At 39.7% G+C, this 18,943-nt stretch overlaps 1 protein-coding gene across 4 annotated transcripts in view; it reads right to left on the reverse strand.

Annotated features, from left to right (window-relative positions):
* Positions 1 to 18,943, reverse strand: part of klf12b (Kruppel like factor 12b) — a 37,457-nt gene that overhangs the window by 7,863 nt on the left and 10,651 nt on the right. For 2 of the 4 annotated variants that reach the window (XM_060876116.1, XM_060876114.1), the window contains exons 2-4: positions 12,984 to 13,066; positions 8,609 to 9,119; positions 4,108 to 4,243 (exon numbers count right to left, since the gene is read on the reverse strand). In XM_060876116.1, the coding sequence (XP_060732099.1) occupies positions 4,108 to 4,243; positions 8,609 to 9,119; positions 12,984 to 13,049 (713 nt within the window). In that variant the 5' untranslated portion in view covers positions 13,050 to 13,066. Of the gene's footprint in view, positions 1 to 1,521; positions 1,793 to 4,107; positions 4,244 to 8,608; positions 9,120 to 12,983; positions 13,067 to 14,042; positions 14,088 to 18,943 lie in introns of all 4 variants that reach the window. The other 2 variants (XR_009648954.1, XM_060876115.1) reach the window with 2 other exon arrangements.

Below are 18,943 nucleotides of genomic sequence, written 5' to 3' on the forward strand. Positions count from 1 at the left end.
TATTTAGTGAAAGGAAGCAATTTGGGATTATTATCTAATGCAGGCCTGTGCAGCTTGATCGCTCCCTGAATTACGACACGGCATTTTAAGTGTGTATAAACTAGCAGCAGTTTTCAGAGCCAAAAGCTGTAGTTTTCTCCACCCAATGCACAAAGCTTAGTGGGATTTGAGTTTGTTTTAAAACCTTCAAGCCTGTTTTCTGTAATAAAGGCCTATGGCTTTTTTCATATGTGATCATTTGTGGCAATAATATAATTCATTCATTTTGTTTTGTGTAAACTGTTTCATATCACAAGTCATACATTTATTCAAATAAAATGGGTGAAATACATTGATTTATTGATTTATTTAATAGGAATTTAAAAAATAGGAAAGCATTTGTATAGACTTGTATGAACAGCACATTAGTGGTGTACGTATATGGTGTATATAATGTAGGATGTAGCATATACTGTACATATATTAATACATGGATTTACATCATTATTGGTCTTAAGTTATTCATATCGTATAGCTGAGAGTTCATCGCCACTTGTTTTAAAGGATAAATCTGACACTGTTAAACACAGACTGTGTGTTAATTGGCATATTGTCAGTAGATACACTATATGGCCAAAGCCAAAGGTATGTGGACACCTAACCGTCACACCCATATGCCAAACCTTCTCCAAATATAAAGTCTGATGCAGATAAATGTCTTTTCACTGGAACTGAAGTGGTTGAAAACTGTTCCAGCATGAAACTGCTTCTGTGTACAGAACTCCACGAAGACATGGTTTGTGAAGGTTGGAGTGGAAGAACTGTGTCCTGCACAGAGCCCTGACCTCAAGCCCACTGCACACCTTTGGGATGAACTAGAATGCTGACAGCGCACCAGGTCTCCTCACCTTACATCAGTCCCTGACCTCACTAATGCTCTTGTAGCTGAATGAACACAAATCCCCACAGCCAGGCTCCAACATCTAATGGAATTTCTTTCTGGAAGAGTGGAGATTATTTTAACAGAAATAGGGGAAATAAATCTGGACTGGGATGTTCAGAAAGCTTACATATAGCTGTGGTGATCAGATGTCCATAAGCTAGGTGGCGTCAACATACAACGTACATACTTGCTTGTAAGTGTTTATATGGATAATTATTTACCAATCATTCTGACTTACTAATTCATTTGTTCTCAGTAAGGTTTTGATAACTGATAATAGAGGGAGTAGGAGGGTGTTAGAGAAAAATTGTAATTGTAGTTCAAGCACAGTCGTGAATGTGCCTGTTCGCATGTGTACATAAATTTCCCGACCTGTTTGCCCCGATTGGGCCAAGATATCACAGAACTGGGAAGAATCTGCCAGGGCCTCTCTAATAATAGCACAGCATCTCTTTCCCCCAGCATTCATGAATATGGAGAATGGCATGGAGAACATGTGTGTTTCATTTTACACACACACTTGAACACAGCAACACACACACAAACAGACACACACATACACACTCGCACACACAACATCTGAGGAGATTTATACACACGTGGGAGGAGAGTGCTTGAGACGAAGGCAGCTGGAAGTTTCCCCCACAGGGCTGATCAGGTGCACACACTGCCATCATCATGCCATCATCACCTCTCCCTCTATCCCTCACTCCCTGCATGGCAGCCCCTCTGATGACTCACATCTCATAAAGCCTGACATTTAAGAATGATAGCGCTTTGTCGCCTCTCTCTGAGTGCTGCCATATGCTGTTTGTAGGCCAGGTCGAGTCAAGGTGCAAAAAGCTTCCCTCAGTCTGGTTAAAAGAAGTGCTGTGGATGAGACGGAGCTTGTTCAAGGTTATACAGAGTGGACACTGACAGTTATGTGTGCCCGAGAGTTATTTTCATCCCTGAGGGTGAGGCAGTGCCAACAAACCCGAGTACCCACACCTACACATTCACCCCACACAACACAACACAGTGAAATGAAGTAAGTAAGTACATTATATTTCTAAAGTGAATTTAAACACTGTAAGTGCTGTATAAAGACATAAAACAGTTCATACAAACATACAGTAATATAATAAATAAAATGAAATACATAGAGAGACACATTCCAACAAAACCAAAACATTAACAACAACGTCAACTAGCAAACTGCAGGGGCAAAGAAACACAGATCAGTGAGCCGAGAAGGCCAGAGAACAAAAGTCTGTCTTCAGCCCAGATTTAAAAGCAGAAATGGAAGAACTTTCCCTGCAAAGGATCTGTCACCCTTTAGTTTAAAGCATGACAGTGGGACATATAAGAGAACTTTCTTGGGAGATCAAATAGACCTAGGTACAAAAGTCCTAAGAGGCCATGCATTATTATATTTTTTCTTTCTTGTTTTGTCGTGTTAAAAAAAAAAATCTTATTATCTTGATATAACAAAAGTTGTTTTGCGATAATGACTTAATTTTCTCATGATCTCTGCATATACCCCATTGTTAATATGTAATAGATTATTAAAAATTGTACAAATACTGTACATTGTTTCGTATTCGTATTGTCGCGCATTTATTACAAAATTATCGTTTTGTATTGATTCATTCATCTGTAGACATCACGGCCCTCCCTCTTATGTGTCGGACAATTGTGTGGAAGTTGTCAATCACATGAGACCCTGATCATCTATGATGCTGCTTTTCTGCGCTTTTAGTGCCCCTAGAATAAGTTCTTGTCAGAGATCATGATAAATTAATTGGTTATCAAGACAAAAATACTTTTCTTATGTCAAGATAATGAGAAAACATTTCATACCTAGAAGCTGAATGCAAACAGATAAAGTCTGAGATATAATATAGGCCCTGCCCTTTGAGAGCCTTAAAAATAATCAACAGGATCTGAAACTGAATTGTAAAATGGACAGGGAGCCAGTAAAGAGAGGCCAGAACTGGGGAAACGTGATCATGTATTTTAGCACCAGTCAGCAGAATGCAGCCTCATTCTGTACTTTCTGTAAGTGTGTTATTAGTAAGGACTGGGCAAGACCTCAGCCATGTAAAACAATGACCACCACAAGTCCACTGTTAAATCAGCATTTTCTACCAGAAAATGTGTACCATATCAACACACGTGCTTCCCCAATTCAACAATAAAAGGTTTCTCTTTGTTAAAAACAACACAGTTATTATTGGACTGGATTAATGTTTGGAATACACCATACAAGTCCATTTGACTGATTTGTTACTATTGAAGCATTAATATATTAGAAAGAGTGAATTGAGTGAATTGAATCAACCTGTGATTTGAATTACAGCAGACAATGTCAGAGCTATGCTGTTATAAATGATTTAATTAATCAACTTCTGAGCAATCTGATTTGAGAATTCAGCACCACTGTGGAATAATCTCATTTTATAAGCTAGAGTGAATTCAGCTGCTCTCATTCCCTCCCTCTCTCTCTCTCTCTCTCTCACACACACACACACACACACACACACACACTCTCGCTCTCTCCCTCCCCACCCTTCCTCACTTCTGTAAACACCCAAAAGCACCTCAGTCAAACAGCACGTTTTTAAAAACCCTGGTTAAACCTTGGCTCTTGCATGCCAGCCAAGGCAAAGTCCCACATCTATGGCACACTCCCAGAGAAGGGAAACATTTACTCTGAGCTGTTTCAGGAGTCTGTGACACAGAGCAGAATCCTGGAATACTTTCCAAGCACTTTTCCTAAATAACAAGAGCACTGCTGGTCACTTGCATGAGTCTGGCCAGGGAGTAGTTGAGTTTATAAGAGATGACAAGACAAAAGCCTGGCTAAGACCAGGGCATTGAGTCTAATGAGAGATGCCTTCACATATCTGAGACACCAGGACAGCTTCATGACAGATATTCTGTTGCTGAAGTACTCCACAACCCACTTTAACAACCAACATTTAGACCCTTTTCAATCTATGCAGGTAAAATGGCATTGAATGAGGGAAGAAAATAGCATTCGACTATGGTTTGCATCATTTGTGTGCATCATGAGTACTCAGCTACAATATGCCTACACTCCCACTCATAACTCATAAAGTTTTTTTTTTCTCTTTTCAACACACTCAACATTAGTCAGAGTAAGAGGCTGGATATGTAGTGTGTATAGAAACTGTACTCACTCCTGCACTGCTCGTGCTATAGACAGCGCTGTGGATCCTGTTTCATTGACGCTGTCCAATGTTACATTTGGCAGGTCGTCATCATCACTGTCACTTCGGATTTGTCTCGGTGACAAGCCGTTTAGGTCTGATTGTGCTGCCGAGTGAGGTAAAGGACAAGTTAGTTGCAATGGCAATGTACATTTACACACAGTTACACTCTGTACAAGTTGTAAGACTCTTGCTCATTAAAGGCCAAAAGTGTCACTGCCATCGGTTAACATTATGCACAATTTGCTGTAATGGTAATAATCCAGCATGTAATATACTGTATACTGTAGAAATTGGAGTGTGGGGTAAGGATCTGGCTGGCATGACTTAGATAGGCCAATGCACAGGGTGTGCATGCACACACTTAACTTTTAAAAAATGAAAAAGAAACGAAATGAAATAACCACATATACACTGTAAGATATTTTCAAGATGGTTAAACTTAGAAACATATGTTTACATGCTGCCTTAAAAACATGAAGGAACTCAACCTGAAAATAAACTTTGCTCAATCTCAAGTAAAGAAAATGTATTCATTTTATTAGTTTATTTTTTGAGTTCAATATCCAAAAATTTCTGGATTAGAGAAAAATAAAGAGAAGAAATAAGTTCACATAACCTCAGGCTATCATGTTTTACAGTGGAATGGTAGATGAAGGGCAGTTCAGTCAATAAACATTTATGCAAAACTTGTTTTTTCATCTATCTGTCTAACAACACAGGGTCATGAGGAACCAGAGGATTATCCCAGTGGACCAGTCCACCACAGAGCACAATCACACACCCATTCACAAGCTACGGACAATTTAGAGATATCAGTCAGCCTATAATGCATGTCTTTGGACTGGGGAGGAAACCAGAGAACCCCTGATGCCCAGGGAAAACAGGTAAACTCCATACACAGAGTTGGGAATCAAACATCACACCCCAAGAAGTGCTAGGAAAACATGCTAAACTCTATGCCACTTTACTCCTACATATATTACGTAGAAACAAATAGATAAATTAACGATTAATGAGCCAAACTCTAAGCCCATATAACTCATTACATAATTCAGGTGTGAACATTTTTTCAAGGATTTGTAATTGTGGGTTGCTAACATATCCGATTATGTTTGCACAACAAAATGTTGGGGGATAAAATAACTGCTGCTGGCCAAAATGACACATGAATATCACTGGCTAAGTATTCTCTTATATCCTATATAACACCTTATTATTAGAGTATATAAGCTCTCATTTGTGTGCTATAATCACATATTAATTTTACACTTATTGACCAAAATGTAAAAACTGTCTATCTATCTATCTATCTATCTATCTATCTATCTATCTATCTATCTATCTATCTATCTATCTATCCATCCTAGAGCACAGAATACAAAATTCATGCTAATGAAAAGTAATGTAACATTCTAATCAGTTATCACACGTGTCTCCTCTTCAGTCGTTATAGACTTGTCTAGAGTTACTTGATATAAATTGTGGAGCTGTCATTGACTGTTATCTTTTTACACTGCAGGTTTATTTTTTGTGTTGTGACAGAGCATGAGCCAATATAACATTATGCAATAGTTTTCAGACTATCAACTTCAATATTTTAAACATTTTATTAAATTCATCTCAAGAGTTATATGCAATGTAACAACACCAAGAGTAATATTACATAAGGAAATCATTTAAGTGTTTTATCTTTCCCAAGATTAAGCATCAAACATTTGACTGTTTTAACAGACCAGCTCCAGAGAACCCTGATACATATTATTTTTATATTATATTCATTTTGCTAAATTCATTTGGTCAGGCCTGATTTCTTGATAGTCACTAATACAATCTATATTGTGACATGTTATCGATGTTTATAGTGATGGATCATACTTTTGTTTCCAATTTGAAATGTTACTAATCTGTTTTATAATATAAAAAAAAGAAATTTTACATAAAGCAGTTTGTGTATTTAATGTAAAGTCTATAGTATCAAGGCCCTGATGTTCAAAGAGATTTTGAACATCTTGTTGTCTTTCAGTAAAGTTAGAGCTAATCCTACTTAATGTAGACTAAGTCAGTGGTAAGATTCATGATAAGAACATTATTTTTTTTAACAGAATGCAAGGCTATATGATCCCAATTCTTGTTTTACATCATACACTATTGTGTTTTTTTTTTTATTTCTTCCTTCATATTTTTTTTTTTATAATTACAGCATTGTATTATACTCACAAAGCCATTACACAAAGCCATTACTGTCATTAAAAACCTCGAATATTGATTTCTGTCTTTTTTCTTTTTTTTTCTTTTTATGTCACCAGTTGTACAGTATATCTCTTTATATCAGCTTCCTGGGCAGAGTCACACTGTCAGCCGAATCCATTTACACACTATCGTACACTACTCCACCCATGCTGAGTTAAAAATCTACCCAACCCAGCCTGAGCTCTGAGCAAATAAAACACATATTACATCAAACTATATGTGATGTTACAATCATATTGTTACTCTGTATCTGCACTATGTGAACCAGGTTCTTGGCCCCTCAGAGATTTATGAGGCAGTGTGTCTTCTCACCTATGCTGCAAGAAAGTTCACCTACAGTATCTCAGTAGCTTGGAGAGAACAGCACTCGCTAAAGTGCCACAAACAGTCAGCAGAACTTCTGACAACTCCACTCATTGCAGATTCTTCGAATTTATTACAAGAGCCTGGGCCACTTACTCTACTCTGACTAGAAAAAGCTCAAGATAGTGGCCACACACATTCAGAGCCCACATTGATCTTTACAATGGCTCTGCAGTAAGCCATCCAATTTACCTAGACTGTTGGTCAGTATCTTTCGGAAAATGTCCATATAAAGGCAGCGACAAAAGCAGAGTTCATGAGAGGTAGTGAAGCAAACCCCAGGATTTCTTTCTGCTGTTGTTTCCAGCCTAAGCCTGTTTCCATGGTAACCTCACCAGAGACCGAGCTGTAGACAAGGGCACAAAATTCCTTTTAAAATGATAGCCAACCTGTGTGTGTGTGTGTGTGTGTGTGTGTGTGTGTGTGTGTGTGTGTGTGTGTGTGTGTGTATGTGTGACTGTGTATGTGTGAGTGTGTGCACGAGTGCATGCACAATGTGTGTGTGTGTGTGTGTGTGTGTGTGTTTGTGTACAGTGTGTGCATGCTTTGTAATTTTGGCTGGAAGTGCCCCAAACTTGTGCTATCTCACAGCCATATCATGGACCACCACTCAGCTGACTCCACCCAAGCCTGACTCCATTTCCTCTGTGCTTCAGTAAAGCTCCCTGGGTGGAGTCCATGCTGCTCAAACAGCCACCCACCTTCAATATCCGTCCCACCCGATTATGCAAACTTTGTTTTTCCTCTCCTTCCTCCCCGCAAGCTGTGTCTGGCCATGCCCAGTCCACTGGGGCCAACACCAGTCCCAGATAAACAACTGGTTACTAAGACACAGCCCCCTGTGCCTGTCCAGGGCTGATCTGTGCTCAAAGGCAACACCCAGAGCCTGGTGAGTTTGGGCCAGTCCTTCCCTTCAACTGGCTTGCTTTAACATTCAGGCCAATAAAACAGCCAGTGAGATCTTGGGTGTTTGGGGGAAAGCCTGGACTGAGCCTGTTTTTGCCTGTTTTTGATTAGCAAGGGTGGTGCAGGGCCAAGCCTGGTCTCTGTTACCTGAACTGGGGGCCAAAATTCAGGACAAATGTCACACGTAGGAGACTTTTATCTTCAAAATCCCCTCCCAGCTCACCAAAAACACTAGAGCCCGAAGACCCCCACATCACCATAGAGTGCAGGTAAGGGTCTGTACTTGAGTTAGAGGCTGTTGACATTTTCTTATAAATCCTTTTTTTTTCTTTTCATCTTTGATCTCAAGTGGGTTCTTTGAGGCACAAAGAACGAAGTCATGGATGAGACAGGTCCAGAAAGAAAGAACGTATCAGGATCTGCACAGCAGCTGAGAACAATTAAGCTCATACCTATGTATTTTCAGGAGATCTACAGTAGAGTGGAAAGAATACTAATGTTTAATCTAATATATTCAACCTCATGAAGTGCTTTAGCTATAGAGACCTATGATCCACTCCTGTAATTATAAAGACTATGATTTTCATACTAATCATCCTTTCACCTCACTCAGTACTATTTGATTATATAGTATAGCATTGTAACAGAGTAATGATTTAAAAGCAGTCTGTCTGCCATCACCCAACAGAGAATGGGTTCTCTTTTGAATCTGGTTCCTCTCAGTATTTCCTCCTCATGGCACCTCTGGGAATTTTTCATTGCAACTTTCACCACTAACTTGCATCAGATGTCTATATCTAGATGTCTGTAAATATATTGTTAAAACAGATATATAAATAAAATAGAATAATTATCAGAGATATTTTATGCTGTTTGATACCTTTTCCAGACCTTCTTATTCATACAGTATGAGCCAAAATGACTTACACAGTGACAAGCACTCCCTTACCTTTGCCTTGGCTCTTGGCGTCATCCAGCAGAGGGACCATGATGGTAGAGTTGAGATGGTTGGAGGGTGAGCGCACCGCTGTAGTGTACATTAGTGGCAGTGACTGCACCACCACCGGGATGCGCTGCACCTGCCTGGCAAGTTTGCTGGGACTGGAAGGCGGCACTGGGTGGATGATGTGTAAATATGACTGACCGCGAATGCCTGAGGGAGAGCCCACCAGAGGCCCTGGAGTCAACACGGAGGGCTTTCCTGAAGAGATGGAGGCAATGACAGAAGGCGAGGATGATGACGAAGATGAAGAGGAGCAGGATGGAGAGAAGGCAGAAATGATGGGCGAGGCGGTGGAGAAAGGAGGTGAGGAACGATTCTTGTTGATCGACAGGTCCACAGGTTCTGTCTGAGTGTGAAAGTGCTCAGAAGAGAGCAGGTCCTCTGGTGGCTCTGCCTTCACTTTGCTCAGGAGAAGAGGCACCCCCTCCATATCAGGATAGCTGTGCACTGTAGGGGACTACGGAGGAGAGACAGAGACATAAGTAAGTATATTTAAAGTCATATTAAAGTCATGGTCAAGCTGTTGTGCAGTACGCTTCAAAACAATAAACAAGGCATATGAATATAAACACTGCAACACAGAAACTTTCACCCAGATAAGCTCTCTCACACAGTGATACTATTTTTTAGGTTTAAGATATGACATCACAGGCCTGGGATGAGTGCCATTTGCTGCAGTTGTGTCTCTCTTCTGCTTCTCCTCTCAATCCCTGTGACTCATCCTTCTTGGCTGCACTAATAACTCCTCTAAAATCTGTTCTCCTCCACTGCAAAAACATCATATGGGCCCAATTTCCTGACCCGCATTGGCACTGTCATGTGCCTTGGAAGGGCTATGTGCTAGTGGCTCAGCCAGAGCAGACCCCCCCACCACCACCACCACCACCACCACCACCACCACGACCACCACCTCCAATACAATACAGTACTCTTTCTCTCACACACACATGAACTTACTCCCAATGCTAAACCAAACATAACAAACCTGCTCAGGCAGCCTGACTCTTTTAGAAGCATCTTCATTCCAAACCTTTAAAGATATTTGCTGAATTCATACCCCAAGCATTTCTGATTTTATTCCCAGCCATCAGTTTTAACAATCCGTAAAAGGGCAGCAGGTTGAAACCCCACAGTACACGAACAATACGAACAATGCAGTCTGTCAACATGAAGTGAGAGCGTTAAGCGAAGCGAGGACGCAGGATAAAGACTGCGCTCTTGGTCTCTCAGCTAATCAAGACAGAGCAGAACATTAAACACAGAGGGAAAGTTCTAAAATCACCATGGCAGCTGACTGAACATGGTAGTGGATAATCATGCCGATGCAACATTTTCCTGATCGTTTTAAGCCTACAGGAAGTCTTACCAACCTTTAATCACTAGCCCAATAAAGCAGCATTTCTGTTTGAATCACAAATGGTGGTCGTTTCTTAATGTAGACATGCATTTCAAAACACAGCAGTTAGTCTATTAAGGTCAGAGGGCATTTCTAGAGGTCGGAACCCATTGCCACAAGGTCAGGATTACAAGTTTCAGTTCATTAGACAGAGAGAAAAGCTTGTGCGACTCTCAAAACAAAGACTAGCCCTTCACTTAGATTTGTGGGATCACCAGCTGGGATCACCAGCTTTTTCAAAACAATAGAAATCAATTTAAAAAACAATTTACATGTATTCGGTTTTTTTTTGTTGTTATTATTTGCTGTTTTTTACACAATTATTTTTCTTAGAATGTTGGGCATGGGCAGAATAATTGATTTGTTATACTGATCGAAAAGTAAAGATAAATTGATTTTTCATTCCACCGGTGCAATGGTGTACTGGTAAAAAGAATTAAGGTTAGAATTTTGTTGTTCCCATTAAAGGATATAAACAACCTGTTTGTACTACAACTGAATCAGATTTGTGTGGCAGCACATTACTTCACAACACAGAACATAATCTCCCAAAACAACATAGAAATGTTTTGACTACAGACTCTGACTTTACAGTTAATGTTAGCTAGTTAGCTAAATCTAGCTACTGTAAACAAGAATGGCTGAAAAAACTGTCAGTCTATCTTTCTGCTAGATAAGTATGGTTTCCTTAGTGACCTGTCTAAATACTAGCTGGCATATTTTCCACAATCCACAGACATTATTTATACTGTTTAGTTTAACAGAGAAACAGCACTGAATTAGTCAGGGATTATTTCATCACACAGTGACATGTCAGGTTAAGAGACAAATGCTGTGATTGACGTTGTGCGAGACTGCAAAGACTGATGTGGATGATGCTTACGAGCAGAGTTGCTAGTATCTCAAAGACAATCATGTTATAGTTTTTTATTTGATGATTATTTCATATTTAATTACATGCTAATGAAACCAGAACTTTAAATGTGACTGAGATACATGCAAAAGAGAATCATGTTTCAGTTCAGGAGAACTATTACCTATTATTTAATTGAATCAGTTTCGCAGAAATTGTCAGAAATTTATAGTTTCATGGGTTTTGAAGCAGTGTCTAATTAAAAGGTTTATTAAACTTGACAAATAAAAATTTACCACAACTTTAGTTGCAAATGGGATTACTGAATAGCCTCTTGTATTCTTGAGCTGAGATAAAAAAAAAAATAAAAGCATATTTTTCTGCAAAACAACTACACTACGTTCAGGCAGGCTGTTCTAAGGCAGGCGAGGTTAAAGGCATTTTTACCTCGCTGAACTCTCCCTCCAGTCTACTGAACTATAGCGGATGCACTCAAGATAAGATTATCACCCAGAAGATTGAGTGTGTGATTTTACATTTGTGTGTGTATACAGTATGTGTATAGTATGTCATTACAGCTTCCAGAAAAGCACCTTCACATCTTGCCCCCACCCACACACACACCACACACACACACAAAATGCTAAACTGCAAGTCTGAGCTCACTGGAATGAATAATAATCCACCTAGCTTGTTCATCTCTAAAGAAATTTGTTTAAATGTGTTAACCAATCAAAACATGGCATTAAGCACAGTTAATTAAACAAAGTAGTACAAATGATTTGTGGCCTGTGCATTTACAGAGGTTTAATGTCACTGTGATTAGCGAATAGATCATTATAAGCCACCACCATGAAACCACTATGGAAAAGGGATGTTTTTGGTTTGTTTTATTGCATGGTTGAGTAAAGTGATCGTGAACCTCCTGTTAAGCATAACCTAAAATAACTCACTTTCAATTTCAGCCAAATGAACAGTGCTCTAAATCAAAAGGATTGTGGGGATGCCAAATCAACACACATGTCACATTTCCTTCCCATGTTTGAATGTCATTTCAGCAGAAAGCAGCGTGTTTCTAAACCTCAGTCAGCCCACACTTTCATATTCACTCCTCCTCACTCCTACCAGCTCCTACCTTCTGTCTCAGTGCGTAGTGCTATAATTTCAGGCTTGTTTTCTGAGGTGGAGCTTATTTATGTTAGCCTGTGGGGGTGAAGGCTTTCACTCCCATTTCTCGCTCGGTCTTGGCAAGTCTCCACCCAGATGAAGAACACATCTGAAAGTTGGGATCCTGTTGTGGTGTGATGTCCTTTAAAAGGACACTGTCTACTGTATGTAGCACTCTTTCCACTATAACTGTTTGTGCACAGTCAGAAAGCTAGCAGATATTTAGTGCTTAAACAGTGTGTTAAGTAAACCACCACACAGACAGAACTACTTCCTCTGATGAAAAGTTTTGTGTGCAAGACGATTTGTTTGTAATCTTCACGGACTACTTATGGAAGAAATGCGTACGATTGAAAGATTTATCTTTGTACAAAAAAATTCACAAGCATTGTCAGGGATTGGAAATGACTACAAATAGATCAGGTTTGTAGGTCATTTCACAGTTTAATATTCATAGACATGTAGAAGAAAGAAAGAGTCACACACACACACACACATACACACAAACACGTGATGACATACAAAAATAAATAAATAATGAAGAATGAGAGAAAGACAGCAGTGTGTCTGTGCATCTGTGTCTGTCTCTTGCCAAGACGGCCAGCATGACTGCAGAGGCCCTGACTGGAAACCCTCAGAGCATTCCTGCTTCAGCTGTGAATCTCTCCCCATCCTACAGCTCCATCAGTGCCATCAGGGCCAGTCCCCTCCCCAAACATGTACCTCCAACTTTTTTTGTACCACGCCTGGGAGTAATTAGGCTATCACAGTGAGAAAGGCGAGTTTTTTGTGTCAAAGCATACGGGTGTGGGGTGGTACACTAGATAAACATAGAGAAAATCTGATGTAGGGTGTTGTAAAAATTACAAAAATAAAATAAAATAAGAAAGAAACAGTTTCCTTACCCCTCTCTCAGATTCCAGAGGCTCTGCTTTGACTCGAACTGCTGGCATTCCGTCAAGCATTAACATCCTGTTATTGGTGACGTCTAGGAGGACAAAGAGAGAAAGAGAGAGATAGAGAGTGTGTGTGAGAGAGAGAGAGAGAGAGAGAGAGCGGTGAGGTTTGGGTAAGTTGTGTTTACCATGACTAAGCACTCATATGTTATTCCTCAGCCTTTCCTCAGTTAAGTGGACTGCCGCTCACACTAAACCGGAACAATGAATACAGTGGAGTGTCTGATGATGGCATGAAGGTTAGTAAACAGCTTTATAGCATGTAGTAAGAAAACACATGTGTGATGGAGTTTTCCTTACACATCTGTCAAAATGGTGCACACAGATGGTTCTGTGCTATAATGGGATCATCGACACTGACTGATAATTGAGTAATTAGACTCGATCAATGTAGAGCAATTGAACATGTGGCTTACCTTTTCAAAAACTTTGAACATTGTAATGATGTCGATATTATGACAATGATATAAATAAATCTGATAGATATCTGATAGATAACTGAAAACTCATACTGAACAGAAAATATATTTTAGCTTTGCTTCATAACTAATTCATTTGTTTGATGAAAAGTTATTTAATTATTTAAAAAATAAAAAAAAAAAACAATAAAAAAAGACATATTTATAGACATGTAGCCGAGAATTAAAGCTATGACCTACAGTATATGGCCTATTTAAGGACCAGTTCGTTCCTAAATATTCAAAAGTCATGCCATGATCAATGCCCCTCAGTCTGATGTATGATGTGAATATTAGATTATGCTCTTGATCTATATATGCATTGTGCTGCTGCCACATCGTTGGCTTATTGGAAAGCTGCATGGATGCTCAGTATCAAATATAAACATTGTTCTAGATTTCTTATATCAGAGCATCTGAATATGGATTAGACCTTAGGAAAAACAGTCGACTAATAAAATGCTCTATGATATCAAAGAATTGGGATGCATATTTAACCTGAATGGTAGTTTCTGCTACACATGAAAACTAGTCCATTGATCTCACTTACTGTATAAGACAAAGCTCTGAATTGCCAAGGTGACCAGCTACATCTCTACACACACACACACACACACACACACACACACACACACACACACAGAGGCATAAATACATACAGAGACAAAAATAATCTACAGACTGTCTTATAGAAACTGCTCTTCTAGGAAAACTGCCCTAGGTATCTTTATGTTGGAACAAAAGGCTGCAGTCGTTTTACCACCATCCCCTCTGGCCCGAGCCTCACTGTAAGAGGCACTTGAAAAACAGAAAAGTGAAAAACGCAACCACCTCCCAGCCACGACAGCTAAAGACAAGCAGCAAGACAGGTTTAATGAACTGGTAGAATCTGATTACAAGCTAATATACTTCTCAGAGCATAGCCACAGTGGGAAGATGAAATGGTTTAGTAGTCCCACTGAGGCCATCTCTTCCTCCGTGTCTACTCAATTTGTCATTTTTAAAAGCGCTGAAGCACAGAAAGCACATCTACATCAGAAGAAAACTGACAGTACTCTGTAAAATCACAGGAGATGCATTAATTCTAACAGCTTTTGAAGCCGATTTTACTTTGCATAACATTACCAGGCAAAACAGTCTAAGAATTAATCAAACACAAATGATATTCTGCTGATCTTATTCTTAATTTCTACAGTTTTTTAGGACAAGCACAGTTTTAAAATGTATAAAGCATAAATGCTAAAATATTGTTATAGTTTAGGTAAGTTTCTTTGACCCAAGCAAAGCTCGCATTGTCTCCTGCAGTTTATCTTGCAATCAGTGGAGTGGAGCTGAGGGGAAAAGGCTGTATCTTTTAGACACGAGACCTTCTTGGAAGAAGCCAATGATAACAATGCGAGTGTGCCTCAGAAGGAGATGTCCTAAGGTAACCCGCTCCCTTATTATTTTAGCAGCGGTGTATGAAGAAATGTAAGCACAGCAAGATATGCTCTAAACATCTCCATTACACTTCACTCCTGGCACAGGCCACAGCAACAGTCCAAATCAGCAATTGGCCCAGGCTTTTTCAGTTTGCAGAGGGCCATCAGCTAACGAATTAACCCTAGCACACTAGAGTGTGAAATTAGTAGTTCCCTAATTGTCAGCTAGCCAAATGACTCAGAGCCAGATTTACTAAAGCAATTAGTATTCCTTAATATGGTTAACACTTATGCAACAGTGGTCAATAAAGGGTCTTGCCAAAAAAACCATAGATTTATAGATTTGCACAAATAAATCATGTTTGTAGTAATGACTTTACTACATAGGGTTAATCGGCATCTAGCCATATGCAAATACTGTACATGACCCAAAGAACTTACAGACATAAAGCATCTGAGAGAAGATCTGAAATGTCAGAGCAAAGAAGTTGGTAAAACTTTGGGCAATTAGCAATAGACAAATTTTTTTTGCCATGAGTATTTCTTGGGATTCTATTGGTAGGTGTGTGCCTTTTCACTGCAAACAACACTTTTAAATTAATTATAAAATGTGTACCAATTAGGATGTGTTAAATTGGGCATTGAAAGATGTGGCAACATTATGCATAGCACATTCTTCACGAAGAAATACTGCAGTTTGTTTTGAGGGAACTCAACGCTGGTCTCTCCCATTTTTCCAAGACCTCCACAGACCCTGATGTACTGAGGTGGTGGAATAATGCTTATTCTGCCCTTTTGTTCATCTCAGCCACTGCTTCCTATTCAGCCACTGTGGGCAAAGATGGACATGTGTATGCGGAGATGCTTAAAGTTGAAGTGATGCTTGAGAGCTATCTCTCCCCTCCACTGCATGGAGAAAGCCTGCTCTCGGACTGAAATCCTCTCAGGCCAGTTTGGCCTTTATGGTGAAGGCTTACATGGCCTGCAGTGAGGGACTCACCGGTAAAAAATCTAATAAAATATGAGTAAAATCTGGGTGGCAAGCAAGAGCTTAGGGGTAGGTCCACAGGGCAAGTGAGGACCTAGGGTTGGTCATCTCCAACAGGCAGACCAGAAAGCAATCCTAAACCCAGAGGACTGCTGTCTACCCCACCACCTCCAGTGATTTGGGGGTCAATTCTGAACCTGATCTGATCAGATCCGAGGACAGGTTTACTTTCACATCGGCATCTGGCCAGAGCACAGGAGAGTCCCCAAGTTCGCTTTAGGAGGCAAATCGTTCTACCTTTTGCTCTAGTCTTAGAGCTGCTCATGCCCACAAGGTACTTGGAGGCTGCTTTGCCACCATTGTACCACAGGTTATCTATGTACTCAGTTATCCAGATGACTGGCTCACCTTGGCTCAGTTTAGGGATGTTTCAGCCAAGCATTGAGATGCCATGCTTGCCTACATGAGCTCCCGAGTTCTCAGGCTCAACCCGGGTAAGTGTGTGCTTTCTCCCTCTCATGTCTGTCTCCAGCTAGTGGGGCTTTCCATTCTTTCTGCTGTAAAGGACATCTAACTAAGCCAATGCCTCTCTGCCACCAAGGCTCAGCGGGTGCTTGGCCCATGGTAGTAACAGCCAAAGTTATTCCCTTTGGTCTGTTACACATGAGAGCATTTCGACTCTGGATCAGGGGTAGGGTTTTTCACCCCCACAGACACCCTGTTCAGAGTCACAAGGGTTACGCATCATAAGCTTTTGTAGACAGACCCTGGTTTCTCACCTTAGGTCTTACTCTTAGTGCATGTCATCGCACTATTTCAACAGATGCCTCCCTCTCCCCCACCTGTTACTGGTGGCTCCTCATTGGCCCACCTGAGTCTGGCTTGAAAACCTAATTTCCCTTCTGGACAGTGCTCTTGGGAAAATCCAGTCATGAGGAACCTCCTCTCTCAAACACAGGGGGCGATTCTCCACCCCATCCTGAGATTTGAAACCTCTTGGTCTGACCCTCAAGGAAGGCTAACTCATACAGTATATATGTGTGTGAGTAAATGTGTGTATAAGTATATAAGAGAGCGAGAGAGAATAAGTCATGGCATTAAAATCAATGACATTTGCTCCTGTCAAGGGGTATATTAGATAGAATGTGGACAGTTATGTCTCCATGCTGATGTGTTGGAAGCAGGGAAAATGCACCCTCTCACGCTGAAGAAATTGTTCAGGAATGCTTAAGATCCACCCCACAGTATATATATATATATATATATATATATATATATATATATATATATATATATATATATATATATATATATATATATATATATATATATATATATGTGTGTGTGTGTGTGTGTGTGTGTGTGTGTGTGTGTGTGTTTGTGTGTGTATATACAGTATACTGTATTTTTCTATTTTAGTTCTCTCAGTTTGACCATTTTCAGTTTATAAATGCTACTTCACATCTGCTTCTACACAGCAATTTTCTCCACACACAGAGGGCATTTCGTAGGCAGTTCCAGGTGCAGCTTGCACAAGGCGCCACAGCCTTAATAAATTGAATGTTAATGTCATACGCATTGTGAATGCATCTTGCAGCCGCATCAAGTTGCATTTTGCAATCCGCCTCCTGACGTACATACATCTGGCTCATCGTCTCTTGTTACATACAAAGCATGTTCCCCCACTAATCTGTTTGTGGCAAACATGGATTGTGATGAGGATGTCTTCAGGTAGTGGTGGACCAAGATGATGTTACTATGGCAACCTAAGTTGGAGCACTGAGGTTTGCTGTGCCTCTAGACCAAAACATGAGCTTTACCAGTGACCAGACACCTTGCTGTCTGACAAGCAGTCATTTTTATATGCCTGAAAACAAACCCTATATTTGTCACCATTCACATCATATGCCATCACATGCTCTGACAGTAATGATGGAGCAGTAGATCTATGCGAAAACCTCTGGCTGAGCTAACCACACAAAGACCCCACAAGACATTTCCAATGGAAATCAATATGGAGAACAAGCAGTCAGTTGTATCACAGGAAGTTGTTTAAATGCATTATTAACATAAGTGAGTAAAGCACTGACGGTAACAATTAGCTTTTTTTCCATGTTTGGTTTTCAATTGATTAAGATTTCAGAAGAGAGGAAACAACTGTAGGGGATTATCAGAATTAGCCAACCAAGGAAAATAATTTTTAGTTCAGCCAATACATGAAAAGAAGGTTAATGGCTCTAAAATTTGGCTATAAATGAAAATACTGAATTTGCTATGTGATGCAGTTGAAGTAGAAATAATTTGGGGTAAAATTGTGCAGGTGTTACTGCTCCCCAATTTCCCCCTATTAGCACCAAAGGCAGCATTTCCCTGACTTCAACTGCAGCATTTTAAACAACATGTGTTAAAAGACATCAGATTTTATAGCCTAAGTAGTGACCCTTGCACATTTATTTCCATTGATAAAATATACAGTTTGGTTTAACTTTTTGGATTCAATCTATTAAATATAGTTCATATACTGCTGTAAAAGCAAGTGTACACTACAGAATAATGACTAACGTTTGTATTTTATAGTGCTTGCAGCAGGAACCTTTTCAGTGTGCTAAAATATGATCTTTTGCAAGGTGTTCTGATGCAATGCACTGAGCTATCAAAGCGGCATGGTTAACCTCTTGATAAAATATTCACTCAAATCCAACCTCTTTCATACTGCTGTGTATAATTGTACCACCTGCTGTGGTGAGCACAAAATATTATAAAAATATACTTATGCTTATGTTTCTTTTATGATTTTATGTCCATGAGAAAGTTTTTGAAGTGTTTTACTAACGTAAAGTAGCTAGAATACAAAAGCTAATGTTTACATTTAGTGATTTAAAGTAGCAGTACTGAAAGGAAAATTGGTTCTAAAATGCTAAAATGTACCACAAGAGCATCAAAAATAATTTATTAAACTCACACCTACTTCTACATTTACTATAAAAGAAATAAAAATGAGCTCTTTTATATAGCGATGATAGGACAAGCCCAGACACCGTG

This window comes from Tachysurus vachellii, chromosome 8, assembly GCF_030014155.1.
Source record: "Tachysurus vachellii isolate PV-2020 chromosome 8, HZAU_Pvac_v1, whole genome shotgun sequence".
In the NCBI taxonomy this organism is placed as follows: Eukaryota; Metazoa; Chordata; class Actinopteri; order Siluriformes; family Bagridae; genus Tachysurus; species Tachysurus vachellii.